This window comes from Chiloscyllium plagiosum, unplaced genomic scaffold, assembly GCF_037043375.1.
Source record: "Chiloscyllium plagiosum isolate Xiang-an unplaced genomic scaffold, Cpla_swu_hap1 HiC_scaffold_37, whole genome shotgun sequence".
Lineage (NCBI taxonomy): Eukaryota > Metazoa > Chordata > Chondrichthyes > Orectolobiformes > Hemiscylliidae > Chiloscyllium > Chiloscyllium plagiosum.
In genome coordinates, this window is record NW_028270175.1 from 14,422,533 (window position 1) to 14,445,598 (window position 23,066).

Here is a 23,066-nt window from a genome sequence, read left to right on the forward strand (position 1 = left end):
GGATCTGGACCAGATAGGCCAATGTGCTGAGAAGTAGCAGATGGAGTTTAATTCAGATAAATGCGAGGTGCTTCGTTTTGGGAAAGCAAATCTTAGCAGGACTTATACACTTAATGGTAAGGTCCTAGGGAGTGTTGCTGAACAAAGAGACTTTGGAGTGCAGGTTCATAGCTCCTTGAAAGTGGAGTCATAGGTAGATAGGATAGTGAAGAAGGCGTTTGGTATGCTTTCCTTTATTGGTCAGAGTATTGAGTACAGGAGTTGGGAGGTCATGTTGCGGCTGTACAGGACATTGGTTAGGCCACTGTTGGAATATTGCATGCAATTCTGGTATCTGTCCTATCGGAAGGATGTTGTGAAATGTGAAGGGGTTCAGAAAAGATTTCCAAGGATGTTGCCAGGGTTGGAGGATTTGAGCTATAGGGAGAGGCTGAACAGGCTGGGGCTGTTTTCCCTGGAGCGTCGGAGGCTGAGGGGTGGCATTATAGAAGTTTACAAAATTATGAGGGGCATGAATAGGATAAATAGGCAAAGTATTTTCCCTGGGATCGGGGAATCCAGAACTAGAGGGCATAGGTTTAGGGTGAGAGGGGAAAGATGTATAAAAGACCTAAGGGGCAACCTTTTCACCCAGAGGGTGGTGTGTGGAGGGAATGAGCTGCCAGAGGAAGTGGTGGAGGCTGGTACAATTGCAACATTTAAGAGGCATTTGGATGGGTATATGAATAGGAAGGGTTTGGAGGGATATGGGCCGGGTGCTGGCAGGTGGGACTAGATTAGGTTGGGATATCTGGTCAGCATGGACAGGTTGGACTGAAGAGGTCTGTTTCCATGCTGTACATCTCTATAGCTCTATGACTCTACAGTGCAGAGGAAGCATTACATTTTCAAAGGTGTGTCTTGTGAATGAGATGCTAAATTGAGGCTTCATATGTCTGAATGGGTGAATGTAAAAGATTCCATTGCACTATCTTAAAATAGAGCCATGATGAGGTGGTGCTGCTGTTGGACTGGGGTGGACAAAGTCGAAAGTCACAAGTCAGAAGTCCAACGGGTTTATTTGAAATCACAAGCTTTCAGAGCACTGTCCCTTCATCAGATGAAGTCACTGATGAAGGAGCAGCCCTCCGAGAGCTTGTGATTTCAAATAAACCTGTTAAAATAGAGCAAGGAGGTTATCCCAGCTGTCATGGGAAATATTTAGCCCTCAAACATCATCACAAAAAAACTGGATTTTCTGGTCATTATCACAATGCTGTTTGTGTGAATTTGCTGAACCCAATTTGGCAATTGTGTTTCCCACATTATTAGTACAATGACCACACTTTAAAAGGTATTTTTTTTTGCAATAGACAGTGGTTGTGAAAACCACAATATAAATTCAAGCCTCTGAACCCAAGGGTGCTAATATTATGGAAAGAAAGGAGAGGAAATTAAGGTTAAAAAGTTATCATATTTGAAAACATAGAGACGAGGTAAATGGCTAACATCAATTGCCATATTGTGTAGTGAAAGTATAATGAAAATACAGCATCTTACCAAAGGTCTGGTTGCATTTGATACAAAAGAGACCTTGGATGTATATATATATATAGAAACCAAATCCTTCTTATCTCAATATATAATATCCTTCACCACCCATGACATTGAATCTACAAATTTCAAATAATGAGGTGATGTTTGCAGTAGTGAAGGATGGTTTGTTTCCAACTGGCTCACCTATACAGTTCCAGTGACTTCCACTAGAGGGCAAAGAGCTACCAGATGGTGCCTTTCAGTGATTACTTCACACTGAGCAATAGAAATTCAGAATACTCTCTATCAAAGCCTGTGAATACAGAATTGAGGTGGGGATTGCATTGCGCATTGGATGGCTTTTTGGATAGTAATGATGTGCAAGTATATAGGGTAAAGGTAGGAGATTGGCACTACATAACAGAGCTGGCGCTAGCACAATGGGCCAAAGGGCCTCCATCTGCACTGTACCAATTCAGTGATTCCGTGTTTTTGGGTAAGGACAAGTGGATAAAAAGTGGACAAACAGGTTTACATTAGATTAGATTCCCTACAGTATTGAAACAGGTCCTTTGGCCCAACAAGTCCACACTGGCCCTCCGAAGAGTAACCCACCCAGACTCATTCTCCCACCCTATATTTAACCCTGATTAATGCACCTAACAATATGGGCAATCTAACATGGCCAGTTCACCTGACCTGCACATCTTTGGACTGTGGGAGGAAACCGGAGCACACCCACGCAGACACGGGGAGAACGTGCAAACTCGACACAGACAGTTGCCCGAGGCTAGAATCGAACCTGGGTCCCTGGTGCTGCAAGGCACAGTGCTAACCACTGAGCCAGCATGCCACCCTAAAGCCACCGTTTGAGACACAGGTCAACCACGATTTCACTGAACGAGGGAAGACGTGCAATGGCCTGTGTAGTTTACTCCAATTCCTATGACCTAATTTAAAGCTTCCTTGTGCTATTGTATCTGACAGGAACAGACACTAAACTGTTTAGTTTCTCTTGCTCTCACTCAAAACATGAGGCCTAGAATTTAGGTTGTGTTTTTTTTTGCAGATGGCTGCTATGGAAACCATGACAGAAAAGCTAGAAAGTTTTGGCACACTGAAACTGGACACCATGGGCACTCTACAACCCCCTCCTCATCACTCATTCAACTTCCGATCACCACCATCCACACTGTCTGATGCCATCCTCCGCAAAGGAAAGGAGCGTTACACATGCAGGTTAGAGGAAGCTGTAACCACAGTTACATACTGTGGTTAACCCTTCAACAGTAAATAGGCAAACTCCTTAGTATTTATGTTCACTGCATGGTACTCATTCCTGGCAACGTACTTAAATTATTACATAGAATTACATAAAATGAACCCAATAGCTCCATGCCAGAATTTACACACTGCATGTGCCTCATCACAATGAACTTTAACACACTTTATTGGAATAATTTTCTTTGTGTTCACCATCATGTATTTATCTAGCTTCCCCTTAAATGCATCAATGCTACTCATTTTAACTGCTCGACCTGGTAATGCATTCCACATTATAACCACTTGCAGAGTAAGGACATTTTTGCTGAGCTCCTTATTAGATTGTTTAACGACTACCTTAAATTTATGGGTCCTAGCTTTGGTCTCCTCCACAAATGGAAACAGCTTTCCTACTCGTAGCTTTATCAAATCCCGTCATAACGCTCAGGAAATCCATCATGAGCAATTGAATTGTTACACTCACTTTCCGTCACAATGCACATCCTTTGACACAACATCATGTGAGGTTTGCTCATTTTAAAGGCATCCATAGATTGAAGTAACATTGTGTGATATTAATCATGAATGTAAATGTGATTAATTCCATTGTCTGCTCTTAATAGAACTGTGAGCCTATCAGAACCAATGAACAAAAGCACATGAATAAATTGTTAATAATATCACAAAAAGCTAATAATATCACAAAATTATCTCAGCTGAACAGCTTTTCAACAAAGCTGTGGCGTCTGTCCTGTAGTCTGCATCATTGTTTTAGATCTGAACCATGGATCCTAAAAGCTGTCTGTTGAAATTTATTCCACATATTCAATGATGTGCATTTATGGGAAGTTGCTACTCCTAACAGCTCCTACTGCAATCTCCAATGAGGTTGGAGGCACTGAAATGGCCCTCTTCAAAATCACAAATGACATATGCTGTGACTGTGATGAAGATCCATTATCCCTCCTCATACTTTGCAACCTTTCTCTTGCTGACCTCCATTGATCCACCTCCTCCAACAACACTCACTCATTGTTCAGACCAGTAGGGTCATCCATGCTTGGTTTTAATCCTCCCTAACCAGTCATAGCCAAACCATTTCCAATAACTCCGGTGTTATTACTTCGGGAAATCCCCCAAAATATCTGCCTGTAGCTTCCTCCTCTTGCTCATTAACAGGATGCCTCTTGGTGCAATCAGATTCCATGTATGCACTGATAACACCCAGTTCCATCTCTTTAATGCCACTCCCTGACACTTTCCATAGCAACCATACCAGAAAAATTGCTTAGCTGTCATCCACTCTGGTGTCTTCCAGTCAAAGCTGAGATGGCTAAACACTTTGTGCTCTGTCACTAAAGATGTGCCCTCACCAATTACATCATACCCCTTTGAGGCTTTGCTTTAAAACTCTGAAGCTGCTGATCCACCTCATAAACCAAAGAAATGGTTATTTCACGTCGAGCTGGTGAAATAAATAGCAATGCTTATCAACTTAATGCCAATTAGTGGTGTCAATCATCTCAAATGGATTGGTTCATTGATGACATCACAGATGTATCCAACACACAGAATAAGTCAGACGCTGGGGTCTTTGGGCGCACAAATCATGCAGGAACTTCGAGAATGGTGATGCTGGAAAAATAGTCGCTTTTCTTCCCCCTTCAGGTACTGTGGGAAGATTTTTCCAAGATCAGCAAATCTTACTCGGCATCTCAGAACGCACACAGGAGAACAGCCGTATAGGTAAGGTCACAAACCTTTCATGGTACTCTGCTACTCAAGCTTCTTTGCTCATCCCCCACATCTGCCTGTTGTGTCTTCTCCTCAGCCTTCTGTGTCTCTCAACTGACACTGAACTGGTTGTGTTCTTGTAAAACTATAACAAATTCAGAAAATGTTATCTCCTCATGTTGATAAACATCTTGTGTTTAGTGTGCACATTCACTTTAAAAATCTCTCACTTTTAGAAAGAAAAGAATCCAGCCATTTCACGTTGAGCTTTCTGAACTGGAGTCAAAAAATTAAAATTGTTTTCTTAAAGTAAAAACAATGATGCTATAAATCTGAAACAAAAGTAGAAATTGCTGAAGAAACTCAGCACATCTGGCAGTATCTGTAGACAGAAAAATAGCCTAAACCTTCATCAGAACAGACACTCGAAATGTGAACTCTAGTTTTCTCTTCACAGATGCTGAGAGAAAGTGAGGACTGAAGATGCTAGAGAGTCAGGGTTGAAAAGTGTCGCCCTGGAAAAGTACAGCAGGTTCAGGCAGCATCCGAGGAGCAGTAGAGTCAACATTTCAGGCATAAGCCCTTCATCAGGAATGTGGAGGGGTAGGGGTCTGAGAGATAAATGTAGGGCTGGGGGTGCGGGCTGGGTGGGGTAAGGTAGCTGGGAAGGCAATAGGTGAATGCAGGAACCCCCACCTGTATCCACCAATGGCCTTCCCAGCTACCTGCCCCACAGCCCCCTTCCCCCTCCCCATTCCTGATGAAGGGCTTATGCATCCTTGGATTCTGCCTGACCAGCTGTGCTTTTCCAGCGCCACACTTTTCGACTCTTCACAGATGTAGCCAGATCTTCGGAGTTTCTCCAGCTCTTTTTGCTTTTGTTTCAAATTGATGTCAGTTGCAGCAAACAACTACAGTTCTCTGCATTTACCTCTTCAGAACACTTCCCAAAGGGTGAACCTTTGAGCAGTGTCTTCAAAGGCAGAGGTCGGAGTTAGGTATTGTCTGAGCTAACAGTGAAACGCTGTAACTGTGAGCAGTGCCATTGGAAGATCTGCTTCAAAAATGGAGGGGATGTCTCCTGATGGCTGTGGAAGTGAATGCACTTAGCAGTAAGAGAATGAGCCATTTGGATGAAGACTTTTCCAGGTTTGAGCCTTGGTCAATAGTGAATTGACAAGCTTCAGCTTTGGACTATAGTATAGCACTATACTGTGGTATGGCCTCCGTACCCCTGGATTTCGTACAAGTGGCCTGACACAGGATTCCAATTCTGAGGTGCTATCCCATGGACTCTTTTTCTGGAAAACAGACTCATTTGGGCACTGAAGAATAAAATTAAAACTTGCAGAGAGGAGGGTGCTAAAAATTGCCGCAAGAGATAGCCATGATGTAGAGGAGCTGATGTTAGACAGAGTTAAACATCACACAACACAAAGTTACAGTCCAACAGGTTTATTTAGAAGCACTAGCTTTCGGAGCGCTGCTCCTCCAACAGGTTGTTGAGCTCCACAACCGCCTGGTAAAGGAGCAGCACTCTGAAAGCTAGTGCTTCCAAATAAACCTGTTGGACTGTAACTTGGTGTTGTCTGACTTTTAACTCAAGACATAGGACATTTGAAAGATGGACTTGGGAAATATTTCTCTCATTCTTCTTTCTTCCTCAGATGATAGATGTTAAAACATTGCTAAGGGTCTAAAAGAATTGAACATTTTACTGGGATTCTGAAGCTGTGGGAGAGGTTCAGTGTCCGTAAAAGAAAAACTTGCATTTATAAGGCACCTTTCATGGCCATAGCCAAAATGTTTCACAGCCAGTGGAGCATTTTTGTAAAGCAGTCAACGCTGAAGTGCAGGGGACCCAGCGAAGAATCTGTGTATAGCAAGGTCCCACAGATTACAATCAGATAATGATCAGATAGCACATTTCACTGATGCTGGTTAAGTGACACCAGAAGAAGACCCTGCATGAAGCAGTTTACATCCACTAAGAAATCAGATAACAATCTCATCCAAAACACCGTACGTCTGAAAGAGCAGTACTCCTTTGGTATCACACATCTGCAAACTAGAACATCAGCTTGTATTAAAGGCGCAAGGCACTAGAGTGAGTCTTGCACCCACAACCCTCCAAGACTGCAACCAACATATCCATGGCTAACAGCGCAAGGTTAATTCTGCAAGTGAAATGTTGCTGTTATTTGTGGCATTATTGATATGGAAAAAGGTGCTGAGCGTTCTCCTCTCCATAGAGGACGTCCAAGACCAAACAGGAAACAGAAAAAAAGTGTGTAACAAAAGCAGAGAAAAATATTTCTCTCTAGGGTCTGATTAAGACCTGAGGGTATAACTACATTAACCTTTACCGTGCTGGTCATGGCACTCATGCTAACCAGATGTCACTTTGTTTATTTCCCAGGGTACAGGGGAATGTGATCACAGCAGTATAAGGAGCCAGTGGGGACAGGCAAATCATGCACAGCCCACACTATTCATTTTAAACTAATGTGAAGAGCTCTCGTTTATTTGATTGTAAAAACAAATTGAAACTCAACACAACTTAAATTATCCCCAGTGTTAAATAACTAATGTGGAGATCCCATGTCATTGTACCCTAAATGGAATAGGAGAGTCTCGTTTATTTCTTCCTTTTTGTTGATATCTTGGCTGTATTTGTACCGAGCAAACAGATCTGAAATGGCTTGGTGTCCAGGGACACAGAGATGTCTGCATCAGCTATATTGCCATTGGGAATATTAAAATTATCTGATTTTAGTGATCTGCAATCCATGGGAGAGTTCAACATACACACACAGCAAGTCCTACGTACAGCAGTGAAAAATAAATGGCCAGTTTTAGTGATGATGGTTGGTAAATAAATGTTACTAGACCCTCGGAGGACTTCAGTAATGGCACAGGGCTGTATAGTCTACATCCACGCATGAGAGCAGATGGTGTAGGGCAGGTAGATGAGTGGGTGGTGTAAGTTGTCCAGATCTACTGCCTAAATGGACTGCACCAATCACAAGAGAATCACTGAGTAGCTCAGAAATCATAGAATGGGCTGTTGTGGTAGTGTCCCCACCTCTGAGCCAGGAAATCAGGCTTCAAGTCCCAATTCCTCCAGGGACATGTAATAACATCTCTGAACAAGTCAATTAGACAATACCCACAAATCGTCGAGTTTAATAGTAACTGGCCACCGACAGGACTTTTGCTGTTCTCCAGTAAAGCTGCTCACTCCCATCTTCCAGATGGAAAACAATAAGGAACAATGAATAATCAGGAAATTCTCTTCCCTGCCACCTCCCCACTCAACTGCGCAAGTCAGGAGGAATGCATGAGGGCAAATGTAACCTTTCACTCATTGGAAATCTACCGGATCAGCTGCAATAAGCAGATTAAGGAATTTTAAAAATGCCCCGAAAGAAGATTGATTCTGTTTAAATCTGTGTCCATTATCGACATCACTTTTTCGCTCCCTGTTTGGCGTCAAAGTTGCCGATTGAAAATCCCCTAAGGATGATGTTTTAACTTTGTCAGCTTTTTTTTTGTCCTCTCTCCCTCTTTCTCTATGATTAGGTAATTTAGAAACAATTTACCCTAACAAATGACTGAGCTCATTTTCCCTGCAACTTTTCAAGTTGACTTCGAGGTAAATATGCAGCACATTGGATAGCAGACCGGGGCTTTGTTTTAAACCCCTTCACGGTTCACAGTGCAGAGCACTTCACTCGCACAGTGATTATCAGATTGTGCGAGGAGATTGTCTGATGAAAAGTGACCGCTCGAAAACCCCAGTTTAAAAGCAAATGATCCAGGCACTGCAGTGATGACCAGTCGGCCCAGATGAAGTAACTCTCGGTCCCTGGTGCACTAAACAAAACATTCAGCTTTCTCGCCATCTGACAATTGCCTCTGACCCTTGCAGCACCAGGATCTTAAATTAGCAGCAGGCATTTTTTAGGCTGAACATAAAAGGATTCATCTGATTAAAACTTTTGATGCCCAGCAATTTTCCCAGCACAATTAGCCGCGCAAGTGGAACTCTGCTGTTTGTACAGCGAGGTAAAATTGTGGCATATCAAATCTATCAATAAACCCCTGGGAACAGCTCACAGACTGGCTGCTGTGTGTTCCACTTACCATGTGTTAACTCTTCAGGGCGCCTTTCTTTCAGTTTTCCTTTCCTTCCCCAGTTCATGGCACCTCATTGGCTAATTGCTGGCTGGAGGTGGACAATGAGTTGTATACCCAGTGCATTTTCGCATGCTCAATTCCCAAGGTTTGGATGTGCCGGTGTTGAACTGGGGTGGACAAAGTTAAAAATCACACAACACCAGGTTATAGTCCAACAGGTTTATTTGGAAGCACTAGCTTTCGGAGCACTGCCTTTTCATTTGCTTGTGCTTCCAAATAAACCAGTTGGACTGAAACCTGATGTGTGATTTTTAATTCCATTCCCAAATGTGAACTCATACAACTAGGATTAGAAGGCTATTTGAATTGGAGCAGTGTGACTATATTACCCTTCTCCCATGGTTTCAGGCTAACAAGTGATTGAGAATGCAATTCTTTTTGGCTTTTTTTTCCCTCCTTCCCCATCCTCCCCATCTCCCCTTAACCTTGTGATTTCAAAACATAATGCAGTCATCTGATCAGCATAACACATTGCTGCATTGTCAGGTGGAACACTTGCTCCCTTGAATTTGCTAAAAGTTAAAGACACGAAGTGCAATGTCCAGATGAGGAGGGGTGAGTCAGCTCTCTTCTGTTTGATTCCTTTAGCTGACCACACCAAAGATTTTTACTTATTTTGTGCGTGCAGCGATATCACACACCTCATTGAAACTTAATCAAAAGTAAGGCTAATGCAATGAAAGAAAGTGGTATTTTATTACTTACTAGCCTTAAGAAAAGTAATAAAATGCAACGTCAAACACAGATACAAGGATGGTGCCTACAACGAAAAGGAAGATCAAGAACAGACAGTTTAAAGGGTCGTTAGAGTCTTTAGTGTTAGATTTTACTCTGAGACTATAGTTGTTTCACCTATGCCTTGTTTCTTCAGTAGTGGTGAACTTTGTGGATATCCTTAAGCTCTCAGTTAATCGATGTTTTTTCCAGTTTCCCCTTTTACTGGGAGCTGATTTCCAGGAGGCAGAGGGAAGCAGAGGGAAAGAAAACCTTAATCCATGTTCCTTCTCTCTCTGCCTAAAAGTTGAAACAGTGAATATATTATAGTCCCATTTCTGGCTTCATTGTTAATTTTCAAGCTGGATCATCTGTAAATTGCTTCATCCCAGTTGTGAAACTTACACAATGGTGCAAATCGACCAGGGAGAAAGTGAGGACTGCAAATGCTGGAGATCAGAGCTGAAAATGTGTTGCTGGAAAAACGCAGCAGGTCAGGCAGCATCCAAGGAGCAGGAGAATCGACGTTTCGGGCATGAGCCCTTCTTCAGGAATTGTAGAGGGAGAAAGAGAGCTTCTTCAAGGAAGGCATCCTTGTAAGAGGATTCACAGTAGGTTAAAATCTTCTGGGAGAAAGTGAGGACTGCAGATGCTGGAGATCAGAGCTGAAAATGTATTGCTGGAAAAGTGCAGCAGGTCAGGCAGCATCCAAGGAGCAGGAGAATCGACGTTTCGGGCATGAGCCCTTCTTCAGGAATCGACCAGGGCCTGTATATCATAGTCTCAATGCCTTTTGATAATCGTGTTAATTTTCACTCAAACCGATTCTTGTTCATTGATGGTTTCATGAGCTTGGCTTAACCTAGTCAAGTGGCCACTTCAGTTATCTCCAGTCAAGTTTTTTTTCCTGTTATTTTAAAAAGCATTTTAGTCCATGAAAGATCTGAGCTATAAAAATCAGATGAAGGAAGTCAAAAATTGATCATCCATTTTTACCATTATCACATCTTAAGACATTGTGGTCCACTTCCTCTAGTTCAAATTATTTGATTTTTAAGATCTAATTCCATACTGTATTATTTACATTGCTTCATCTGAATTATTAAATCATTCAACCTTTTAACAAATTAAAGCAACATAAAAATGGTCAGCTGCAGACTATTGGAGCTTCCTTTATTATGGTCAACAATATCTTTCAAGTAATAAAGTGTGTCCCATAGTACAGCAGCATTATAAGCACAATTTGATTCTTAGGTAGACTGTTTAAGGCTTTGTGAAAGGGGGACATTTTAAAGATGAAAAATTTGTTATGAGGTAGCGAGACAAAGAGGCTTAGCATGGAATGGCACCACTAACGGCCCAGGCTGCGGAAGATGCAGCCACCCATAATGTAACAGTTAAAATCATGGATGCTCAAAAGGTCAAACTTAGGGGGGGCACAAGTATCTCAGATGATAGCGGTGTTGGAAAAGATATCAAAATGGAGGGGTGAGGCCATGGAGGAATTTGTAAACAAGAACGAGACATTTAACTTCAAGCTGTTGTTGAACTGGAAGCCAGTGTAGGCCAGTCAGCATAGAGCACAAAGCTGATAGATATGAACAGGACTTGATGCAAGAAAGGTCATGACCATCAGAGTTTTGGGTGATCCCAATGTTTATAAACAGAAGAAACATGGGAGCCAAGTTTATCAGTAACAAAAACAAGGAGGAAGGGTTTCAGCATCAGCTAGGTTGAGACAGGTATAGATTTGAGAAATGTTCCAGAGGCCTGAGTTAGCGGTCTTTGTGATGGTAAGAATACTTTGGCAAATGTTCACCTCAGATTTAAATATGACACCAAGATTGGAAATAATCTGCTTCAGCTCAGGGAGCTGTCACAGAGAGAGGTGGAGTTGATAGTTGGGGAATGAAGTTCCTAATAGGAACTAATGACATTGTTCCACATAATACCACATTAAGGGCAGCATGATGGCTCAGTAGTCAGCACTACTGCCTCACAGCACCAGGAACCCTGGCTTGATTCACACCTTGGGCGACTGTCTGTGTGGAGTTTGCACATTCTCCCCATGTCTGTGTGGGTTTCCTCCGGGTGCTCCAGTTTCCTCCCACAGTCCAAAGATGTGCAGGTCAAGTGAATTGGCCATGCTAAATTGTCCATAGAGTTAGATGAATTAGTCAGGGGTTAATGTCGAGGAATGGGTGGGTTACTCTTCGGAGGGTCGGTGTCAACTAGTTAGGCCGAAGGGCCTGTTTCCACACTGTAGGGAATTTAATCTAATACAGGGGGAACCAGCCAATTAGTAACAAAATTGGCTTGAAAGTACCAGATACAGTGTGGTCGAAGAGGATTCTTTTTCAGAATGGAGGCCTGAGACCAGTAATGTGCCACAAGGATCGGAGCGGGGTCCACTGCTTTTCATCATTTACATAAATGATTTGGATGTGAATATAGGAGGTATGGTTAGTAAGTTTACAGATGACACCAAAATTGATGGTGCAGTGGACAGTGAAAAGATTACCTCAGAGTACAATGGGATCATGATCAGATGGACCAATGGGTCGAGGAATGGCAGATGGAATTCAATTTAGATGAGTGTGAGGTATTGCATTTTGGTAAGGCAAACCAGGGCAGATTTTGTACAGTTAATGGTAGGTTCCTGGGGAGTGTTGCTGAACAAAGAGACTTTCAAGTGCAGAGGCATTGTTCCTTGAAAGTGGAGTCCCAGGTGGACAAGGTGGTGAAGAAGGCATTTGGCATGCTTACCTTCATTGGTCAGTGAGTTGAGTATAGGAGTTGGCATGTCATGTTGTGGCTGTGCAGACTGGAATATTGTACAGTTCTAGTCACTAGAATGCTAAATTGGAGAGGGTACAGGAAAGATTTGCAAGGATATTGGTGTGACTGGAGGGTTTGAGCTATAGGGAGATGCTGGATAGGCTGGAGCTTTTTTCCCTGGAGGCTGAGGGGAGACCTTGCAGAGGTGTATAAAATAATGAGGGGCATGGATAGGATGTATAGCCAAGGTCTTTTTCCTAAGGTTTAGGAAGTCCAAAACTAGAGGGCATAGGTTTAAGGTGAGAGAGGAAAGATTTAAAAGGGACATAAGGGGTAACTTTTTCCTGCAGAGGGTGGTGCATGCATGGAATGAGCTGCCAGAGAAAGTGGTGGAGGCTGGTACAATTACAACATTTAAAAGGCACCTGGATGGATACATGAAAAGGAAGGGTTTCGAGGAATATAAGGTAAATGCTAATAAATGGGATTAGGTCAGATTGGAACGTCTGATCAGCATAGATGAGTCATCTGTGCCGTATGACTCTATGACTCTATTATGTAGAACAACATCAAATTTTATATTCAGCCATTGGCTGTTAAAGTCTTTAATGATGGGTGATTTCATAGAATTTCAAGCACAGGAATAGACCATTCAGGCAATCTGGTCTATCCTGGCGTTGAGGGTGGAGGTGGGTACTGCAAATGCTGGAGATTAGACTTAATATTAGAGTGGCACAGGAAAATCGATGTCTTGGGCAAAAGCCCTTCATCAGGAATTCCGGATGAAGGGCTTTTGCCTGAAACATTGATTTTCCTGCTCCTCGGATGCTGCTTGACCTGCTGTGCTTTTCCAGCACCACACTAATCTTGACTATGCTGGGGTTGAGACCTCTCACAAGTTTTCTCTCACTCCTCCATTTCATCTTTGCAGCATCTTTGTCTGTTTTTCTTTTTTTAATTTGTTCATGGGAAGTGGGAGTCACTGGTTAGGCCAACATTTATTTTTGTCCATCCCTAATTATTTATGTAAGCCGCCATATTGAATTTTGCAGTCCCTGAGAGGTACTGCTGTTATTGATGTCTGTCATGTACTTGTTCAGCTTTCATTTCAGTGTGCCTGTGCTATTCACCTCAGCTGTTCCATGTTAAAGCAAGTGCCACATTCTCACCTCTTTTTATTTCTTGAGTTAAAGAAGTTTATCCTGAAATCCTTCTGGAATTTATTTACATCAGTCTTGCATTTATCACCCTGTGTTTTGAACAATTGGAAGTATTTTTTCGACCCCAACAAAAGCAACACACTGTGGACGCTGGAAATCTGAAACACAAACAGAGAACACTGGAGAAAGTCAGCAGAATCTGTGGAGAGAAATCAAGTGAATGTTCTGCGTTCTGAAGAACAGTCATTTGGACTCAAAATGTTAACTGTTTCTTTCTCCACGTGCTGCTAGACCTGCTGAGTTTCTCCAGCATTCTCTGTGTTTGTTTCAGTTTTTTTTCTATGTTTACTGAGAGAACTTAATTTTAAAGACTTCTATCAGAACCTCAGCCTACCCTTTTGTAATGTAATGAAGATCATTACCCAGGAATTGCAATGGATAATGGGCCATTTGTTTCCAAGCTAAACTGATTGGATGCATTTAATAGGACGTTGAGCGATATTCACGTTTGAAGAGGTTTTGTTACAATTCTCGATTAAGGTTTGGAGATGATAATTGTTTTTACAGCCAGTGATACTTGTCCTTGCAGGTGTAAATACTGTGACAGGTCGTTCAGCATCTCTTCAAACCTGCAAAGGCACGTCCGCAACATCCATAACAAAGAGAAGCCGTTCAAATGTCATTTGTGTAACCGTTGCTTTGGGCAGCAAACCAACCTTGATCGCCACCTCAAGAAACACGAGAATGAGAGTATTCCAGGTAATTCACGATCTGCCTCTCACCGGAACGGTATCATAGAATCACCATAGTGCAGAAAGAAGCCAGTTGGCCCATCAAGACTGCACCCACACTCCAAAGAGCATCCCACCCTATTCCCCTTGGCCCCACACTTCCCACGACCAGTCCACCTAACCTGCCCATCTTTGGACTACAGGGAGATACACCTTAAACCTGTGCCCTCTACCCTGGGGAAAATACCTATCATTACTGGGAGTATGGCAATGAATTGAGAACTCAGCTACAAAGATTTGATGGTAATCATAGGATCCCAACAGTGCAAACTTTCGAGGCTGTAATCGAACCCGGGTCCTTGGTGCTGTGAGGCAGCAGTGCTAACCACTGAGCCACCCCAGATCAGTACCATTTGTGAAACTTCCAGTTATGTTGTTCGGGACATCCACAATGCGACAGTTCAAATTCAACCTGAACAGTTTGAGAAATCGAGTCCAGTTTGAAAAGAGGCAACCAAGACTGGAGATCTGAAACAAACACAGAGAGTGCTGGAGAAACTCAGCAGGTCTGGCAGCATATCTGGAGAGAGAGAGAGAGAGATAGAGAGTTAAGTTTTGAGTCCATTAAGACTGCAGAAGGTGGGGATGATGCAGTACAGTCTGGAGTAGAGTCATAGTGAACTCAAAACGTTAACTCTTGTTTCTCTCCATAGATGCTGTCAGACCTGCTGAGTTTCTCCAGCAATCTCTGTGTTTGTCTCCATTTGAAACGATTCTGAAATTTAAAAAGATAATGTCGACAACAGTCTCTGAGAAGCTGTCACCTTGTTGTTAAAGGCCAACTGGTTCACTCACCTCTTTCAGGGATGGGAACCAACATCTGACCTTGGCCCAGTCAGACTCCTGTCCCAGAACAACATGACTAACTGTGACAAAAGAAAGATATTGAAAATGTTGGGAATCTAAAATAAAAACAGAAAGTCCTGGAATGCTCAGCATGTCGGTCAGAATTTGTGATGAGAAGAGCAGATAGTTAATGTCTCAGATCTATGACTTTTTTATTTCTGACCTCTCACTAGAACTGAGTTATTGCAAAGACAGACCCGAAACATTAACTTCAATGTTTCTCTCCCCACAAATGCTGTCTGACCTGATGAGTGTATCCAGAATTTTCTGCTTTTCTTGTAGCTGGTCCAACTAACCTACCCCATTGAGTTATAAAGCCTTAAGCACACATTAAGAGACTCTTTAACTCATTCAAATCTTTATGTTACTGGGACAGGCAAAAGCTAGATGAAAAACTCAAGGGCGATTTGGACATGTTGATTGAAACTAGTCTGGGAGAACATTGGTCTTGTAATATTATCTGATACCAGGTTGGTGATCTCCATCCTAGGCAGCACCCACCTCATGTTGTGCACTGAAGCAACACTTACTAGTGTCCAATGATGAGCAGGATAGATGGATTGGCCATGCTAAACTGCCACAAAGTGTCCAGGGATATGTAGGTGAAGTGGATTAGCCATGATAAATGTGGGTTTATGTGGATTGAGATGGGTGAGCAGGGTCTGGGTGTGATGCTCTTCAGAGAGTTGGTGCAGATGCGATGGACCGAATCGTCTCATTGCGCACTGTTGGGATCCTATGATTACCATCAAATCTTTGTCGCTGAGTTCTCAATTCATTGCTGTACTCCCAGTAATGATAGGTATTTTCCTCAGGGTAGAAAGCACAGGTTTAAGGTGAGAGGGGAAAGATTTAACATGGGCCTGAGGGGAAAAGTTTTCACACTGAGAGTGGTGTGTGTATATGGAATGAGCTGCCAAATGAAGGGGGAGAAGGGGGAATACAATTACAACATTTAAAAGACATCTGGACAGCTTCACGGCTAGAGGGGCATGGGTCAAATGAAGGCAAATGGGCCTAGTTCAGTTAAGGAAATTTGGTTGGTATGAACTAGTTGGGCCAAAAGGCCCGTTTCCTTGCTGTATGCCTGTATGACCCTTTATGGATTTGTACAGAATCAGGAGTCTGACTGAACAACAACTTGTGTGGGGATGTTATTGTTGAAAAATTAGTGAGTGCATTTCAATGATTTATACAAAATGATTCCTGTTTCCTGTTGACAGCTTCTGATATATTTCTCTCCCGTTTCAGTGAGCCAACATTCTGGGGTTTCATCCAACCACCTGGGCACCACCGCTTCTTCACCGAACTCCGAGCTAGACAATACTGCACTTTTGGAGGAAAAGGAGGAGTCATACTTCTCCGAAATCCGGAATTTCATTGGAAACAATGACCTCAGCCAGGCGTCCAGTTCAGCTGACAAAAGGTGACCACAGTTTTTCCTGAAATAGGCCCCTCTGAGTACGTGTGAGGGAAAAACAGAAGGCAGTTTCACAGAATTACATAGATATGTGCAAGAGATCCATTCTGTGCTGAGGGCCAATGTCATTGTTTTGGGATTTCTTGCCACTTGCTGAATCTTCTTCCCACCCCATTCTCCCGTTGCTAATCAACTGCATACAAAGCCCGTTGAGTAAACTCAGACTTTTTAATCTATTGTATTTGAATAAACTTGAGAATCCCATTCCAAAAAAGGAATGTACTGTGACACTTGTTGTAAAAATGAGAAGCAAGGATGAGCCAAACAAGAGCTGGACACAGCAATGGAAGGCTTCACAGGGGGTGGCTTTAGACCCAGTTTGGGCGTAAGGTTAAGACTTTCACCATCCATTGGAAAGACATGAACGTTCAATCCCACAGCTTTACCTCATTTATATATAAAATAGCCAATGTATGACAGAAATAGCCAATCAGGATACTGCAAGGAAGGGCAAAGGGATTGCTGAGAACAGGCTTTGGAGAAAGCATATCCATTATGTGGAGGGTGGGGGTGGGGGGGGCTCTCCTGGAGGATTTGGAGTGCTATCTCCAACCCCCCCCCAACCGACCAACCAAGCCTGGTCAGGCACCACCATGGATTCTCTTGTGTTTTCCCATGTGGTGGAGGTCCACACGCTGCTGGCAAAATGACCGGCGAGGCAGGAAGAAGCCCTAACTTGGTGGTTTACGGAGCTCAGTTGGCTTCTGCCACCTTCTCCATTTTGGCTTTGATGATAGCAGGTGATGGCCTCCCACCTCCCACCCCCCCTCCAACACCCTTCCCCAACCCACCCCCACTCCCGACCTCTGCTTTTATGGGCTAGTCGCCTCTCAGCCTATTCCCACTGGTTCAGCCCATGAATGAGGAATAGTGCCACAATGCATTGGCCTTCACAGTCTCCTGGGGCATGGGGAGTAAGGGACATCCTGCTCAAAACGCACCCCCCCTCCCCACCCCCCACCACCACCTTCCAGCTATTACAAGGTCCCCTTCTGCACTGTATCATTTATATGTTAAAGTTATACATAAAATATTGAGACAATACAGCAGTAAGTGTACAGATATCTCCTTTCAAACCGAAATCATAAAGATTTACAGTTAAACCTGCATGTCCCTTGTAGCAATACTCACTGCAAGTCATCTGTTTGGTTATCATATTGTGACCATTTACTGCAAGGAGTGTGTTAAGTTGGAGCTGTGCTTTAGTTGACTAAATCCTTTAAGGTTGCAAAGTAACTCCAGAGCCAGGTTTTGTCCTTTTCCTGTCTGTGGGGGAGGTACTGGTAAACTCTTCTCTGGTTTGAAGAAACCAGCAGAAAACATTTGGTTTTCTTCCTTTTATTTTGTTTTGAAACTCTTGAGTTGTGACCAACACAGGCTAGGTTGAGGATTTTGGAGTGTGTATTGGTCAGCCTATTTGTTGGCTTAGGGATAGTTATAAACTGCAGTCCCTCACTACCTGCTGAGCTCACTCTGAAGTTGTTCTTGACAGAAATTCCCACAAGCCCTCCTTTTTACTTTTCTGACATTCACTGATACAGTAATTTAAAAGTGGGAGCATGAAAGCCTTTTCCCTCCTGTAACTTACTCGTCAATTCACTTGCAATGTAAACCTGGACTCTTTCCTACAAAACAGACACACTGACATTTGATGGTGGAGTTCTGTTGAATATGTATTCTCCAATAAACAGGCTTTTATTAGAAGCAGGTTCTGTTACTGAACATGAACCAATTGTATATATCAGTACAGAATGCCACCCATTAGATCGATTCATGGAGAAGAAATGCAGACAGGGAGACACTGCATCAGGAGTCCGACAGTGCATTAATGTTATTTATTTTGCTTTCTGTCAGTTTTTGTTTTGCTGAATTCCAATCTTGCCAGAACCTCATAATGACAACAAATTACTTCATCATCGAATCAATTACTGTCACTTCTCATATTCTTATCCACAATACAGTTCACAGACAAGCTCCCTCCTTTGGGCTTCATTTCATAAGTGCTGTATTATCCAGTACTTCTTCCACTAGTTTCTGAAGTAGACGCAGGCTTGCATGGAGAAAGACAAAATAGTTTGCATTTGTGTTGCACTTTTCACACCCTTGGGAGGGTCCAAAGAGCTTTAGAAGTACTTTTGAAGTTACTGTTGCAATGTAAGTAACGTAGCAGCCAAGTTGTGCACACTGAAATCCCACAAATGATGACGACCAAATAATTTGCTTTGCTGTTGTTGGATAAGTGATACATTTTGGTAAAGACACTGTGGAGAGCACCACCCTGCACTTATTCAAACAAAGAAGTGGTCATGAACTTCCATCAAGCAATGTTACATTGAGTTTCCCACATGGGGAACTGGGTGAGGTACTAGAAGCCCTCTCAACACCTGAGAAACCATACTCCAAAACAGGAGAGGAGGGCAAGGTGCATAAAGTTCTAGAAAAAAGGTAATTCTCTGTCCTACTAAACAAAACGCTTTTTTCAGTAAATGGTATTAATCAGAATTCAGTCATATGTCCACCACCACTGACCTCTAGTGTCTTAAGTTATGTACTGCAACAGCATCAACTCGTTCATGAACATAACAAGCATATCAATTTGACAAGTGCATCTTGTTACTGCATAAAATATTGAAACGAAATTCTAAGTTTATAATATTAGAATTAATATTAATTTTGATGTGGTAGTTTTCCTCTATTACTGTATAAATGTCTTAGGTTGGTATTTATGGCACGGAACTCCATTGTGCTATGAGTACATACTGGGAATCTAGGCACAAAGATTATCACACTAAAGTTGATTTTTTTGTGCATTAATGGCTTCCCCTCCTCATCCCACATCATCTCTGCCCACTACACATATGGTACATGATAGTGTCACATGTGCATTTGTTGCTGCATCCTCATCGTATAGCATACTGTTAATTGAGATTGCCAATGTTCATCCAATCTGATCCTTATGTTCAGGGAAATATCTTGACCTTAGTTTGAGCTGGAAGTGCAACTAATTCACAATCCACACGTAAAAATCTTCACCAGCTGCAATGTGTTTGTACAGACCGCTTAAATATGCTGCTGAAGATTATAGGTTCAAGGGGGGAGGCAACGGCCTAGTAGTATTATCACTGGGCTGTCAATCCAGAGACCCACGTAATGTTCTGGATACCCAGGTTTGAATCCTGCCATGGCAGATGGTGGAAGTTGAATTCAATGATGATCACAAATTGATTGTCGATTGTCGGAAAATCCTTTCTGGTTCACTAACGGCTGTTTAGAGAAGGAAACTGCCATCCTTACCTGGTTTGACCTACGTGTCACTCCAGACTCTCAGCAATGTGGCTGAGTCTCAACTGCCCTCTGGGCAATTAGGGAAGAGCAGTAAATGTTGCCTGGCCACAATGCCTCATCCTGTGAATGATTAAAGGAAGAGTCAGATTACTTAGTGTGGAAACAAGCCCTACTGCCCAACAAGTCCACACCGACCCTCCAAAGAGCAACTCACCCAGACCCATTCCCCCACACCTACCCCTTCACCTAACTCTATGGACAATTTAGCATGGCCAATTCACTTGACCTGTGGGAGGAAACTGGAGCACCCGGAGAAAACCCACGCAGACATGGGGAGAATGTGCAAACTCCACACAAACAGTTGCCTGAGGCAGGAATTGAACCCAGGTCTCTGACACTGTGAGGCAGCAGTGCTAACCACTGTGCCACCATGCCGTGGATGAAGTGATCTGATGAAGTGTCACTGACCTGAGATATTTAGTCTGTTCCTGTCTCCACAGATCCTGTCAGAGCTAGTGCATTTTTCTAGCATTTTCTGTTTTTATTTCACAGAGTTTCGTTATTGTGAAGTGCTTTCAGATGTTAAGAAGGAATATGTTTAGAAGCCAGCTAGGATATTTTCTTGTGAATAAATACCTTTATATGCAGAGTTTGAGAACTGAAGTGGAGTTCAACTGAGAAATTCATTGTGAATCCCCCCCCTTTTTATTTCCCCCAAGCATCAGTGCAGCCACATAAAGGGGTTCAAATATAAATAACCCCATCCCCTGAGAATTTGTTTTGTGTCAGCTTCAGCCAGATTTGCTCCTGTAAGGGATGATCCTGTGCTACAATTTCTAAACTGTTTTTTTTTAAATTTGGTCTGTGGTTGTGGTGTGGCACAGTTCAGACACCTCCTATACAAATACCCAGGTCTGAAAAATAAAATCTTTTGCCACAGAAATACAAATAAACTATAGCTGACCCAGTTCATATATGAAAGAAAGAAGTTGTATTTATGTAATGACTTCCATGATTCCCTAAGAATTTTAGCCAATTAATACTTAGAATCCTAGTCACTGTTAGGCAGACAAATGTGTTTTGTACTATTACAATTTCAGCTGATGTCATTACTAGACAGGTCAGAATTTTTGGTGCTAATGAGGTGGTCTTTCACTAAAACACATAGAAGCAATGTGACAGATTCAGGTTTCACAGTAAAACAGAAGATTATTTTGCAAATGAAAGGAAGATAAACTATAATAAACCAAATTATTTACATATAAGACCAATTTAAAGATTGCAAACCATATAGTAAAAGTACAATCCTGTTAATCCTAAAAAAAAACTCAGCTATAATACTCACACCCAGAAGAATTATCTTCTCTTTCACGTTGATAAGTTTTAATTTAATGGTGGCTTAAATTCCTCATTTTGAGAATCTGATAGCATCTTGTCAGTGTCTTCGTTTAAGCTAAGAACTTAAATGAGCATAGACTTTCTCAGCTTCAAATGACCCCTTCAGGGTTTTAACTATACACATCCAATCTGAAAATTTTAACTTAAATTCCTTACACTAAGGTAACCTTTTTCTTGCAATTCTAAATTACCTCAATTTTTTAGTCACAACTATTTAAGACATCCAAATTCAGCAAAGACTTCTGCAAAACTACCCAAACTGAAACTAAAAGGTTTTCTTTCAAACTATAAATATTCCCCTAAACCCAAACAAAACTATTCCTGAATCTGCATGTGAAAACTCAATTCACTACACTGTTAACTTTGCTCACAGGTAAACCCCCAACTCCAGTGCAGTCAAAGCCCCATTACTCTACAGAAAGTCTCTTTCTCTAATATTGTGTTTTAAAAGAAATCATCACAGCTACAGAAACCCTTTCAAGCACACAGAAAACCCATATGCCACGAGTTCAAAAGTCCAAAGTAAATGTTATATGGGCAAATCACACATCTTACATTGCACTGTCCCCTAAAAAAGAATGAAAATGTACCTTTAAGAGAACCAAGCATGTCACACATACTTTTACAAATTCACTTCCGCCAGATTTATAACCAATTAGGTTTCTTGTAGCTGCTCAAATAGATCAGTCAGTGGTACAAATGTTCTTCACAGATTTGATAAAAGCAGCCAAATTGTCATGTAAACAATAAAATTTACATAGTCCCTCAACGATATTCTCATGTCTGGGGCACTCTTACATAATTCATATCATCGTGTTGTCTTTAAAGTTCCCCAGGGATAGGTAACTGCACTAATACCTTGTCTCCAGCAATAACATTTAAACCTTTAACCTTTTTATCGGTTCTAGTTTTCATTGTTTGTTGAGCATCTTTCAAATGCATTTTAGTCAACTTGCAAGTTTTAATAAGTTTCTCATCTGAAAATCAAAACCGTGGGGCGGCACAGTGGCTCAGTGGTTAGCACTGCTGCCTTACAGTACCAGGGTCCCAGGTTTGATCCCAGCCTCGGGTGACTGTCTGTGTGGAGTTTGCACATCCTCCCTGTGTCTGCATGGGTTTCCTCTGGGTGCTCTGGTTTCCTCCCACAGTCCAGGTTAGGTGAATTGGCCATGCTAAATTGCCTGTAGAGTTAGGGTGAATGGGTCTGGGTGGGTTACTCTTTGGAGGGTTGGTGTGGACGAGCTGGGTCGAAGGGCCTGTTTCCACACTATAGGGAATCTAACCATAGCTTGTGAGCTTTGTACTAATAATTTCTCTTTAATCAATTAAAGTCATCCTCTAACATCATGTCTGTATATTAATTCATAAGAATTAAATCTTGTGGACTCACTAGGAATTCCATTATACCATTCAAGAAGACATTCTTGCCAATCATCTCTAATTATGGTCTTCAAAGTTCGATGCCATCTTTCCAATGCCTGTTGAGGCATGGGATGAGAAGCAGAAGATGTAAATTGTTCTATTCCCAAACTCATCACCATTCTTTGAATAACTGGAACATTAAGTTTGTTCCTTGATCTGATTGTATTTCTTTGAGTAACCCGTATCTTATCAAGAAATTGAACTAACTCTTCCACTACCATGTTTAATTAATTTCCCCTAAAGACATGGCTTCACAAAGTCTTGTGGAAACACCCATGGTCATTGAATGATTATCCACGCTGGTTCCCATTCCTAGTTTTAGATAGCGGTCTTAAACAATTTATTAAGAACTGCTAAAAGGTTCTTCAAAAAATGGTATTGGAATTAAAGCGCAGGTTTAACTAAGGGTTGGGATTCTCCCACCACTTGACATGTGCATCATGTCTGGCAAAAATTTAGAGTCATAGAGATGTACAGCAT

General features: G+C 42.1%; 1 protein-coding gene across 13 annotated transcripts in view; it reads left to right on the forward strand.

The window, feature by feature from the left end:
- Nucleotides 1–23,066, forward strand: part of prdm16 (PR domain containing 16) — a 716,406-nt gene that overhangs the window by 668,458 nt on the left and 24,882 nt on the right. For all 13 annotated transcript variants that reach the window (XM_043676051.2, XM_043676062.2, XM_043676053.2 and 10 more), the window contains 4 exons: nt 2,585–2,754; nt 4,447–4,524; nt 13,954–14,123; nt 16,253–16,427. In XM_043676051.2, coding sequence (XP_043531986.2) covers nt 2,585–2,754; nt 4,447–4,524; nt 13,954–14,123; nt 16,253–16,427 — 593 coding nt within the window. The remainder of the gene's footprint in view (nt 1–2,584; nt 2,755–4,446; nt 4,525–13,953; nt 14,124–16,252; nt 16,428–23,066) is intronic.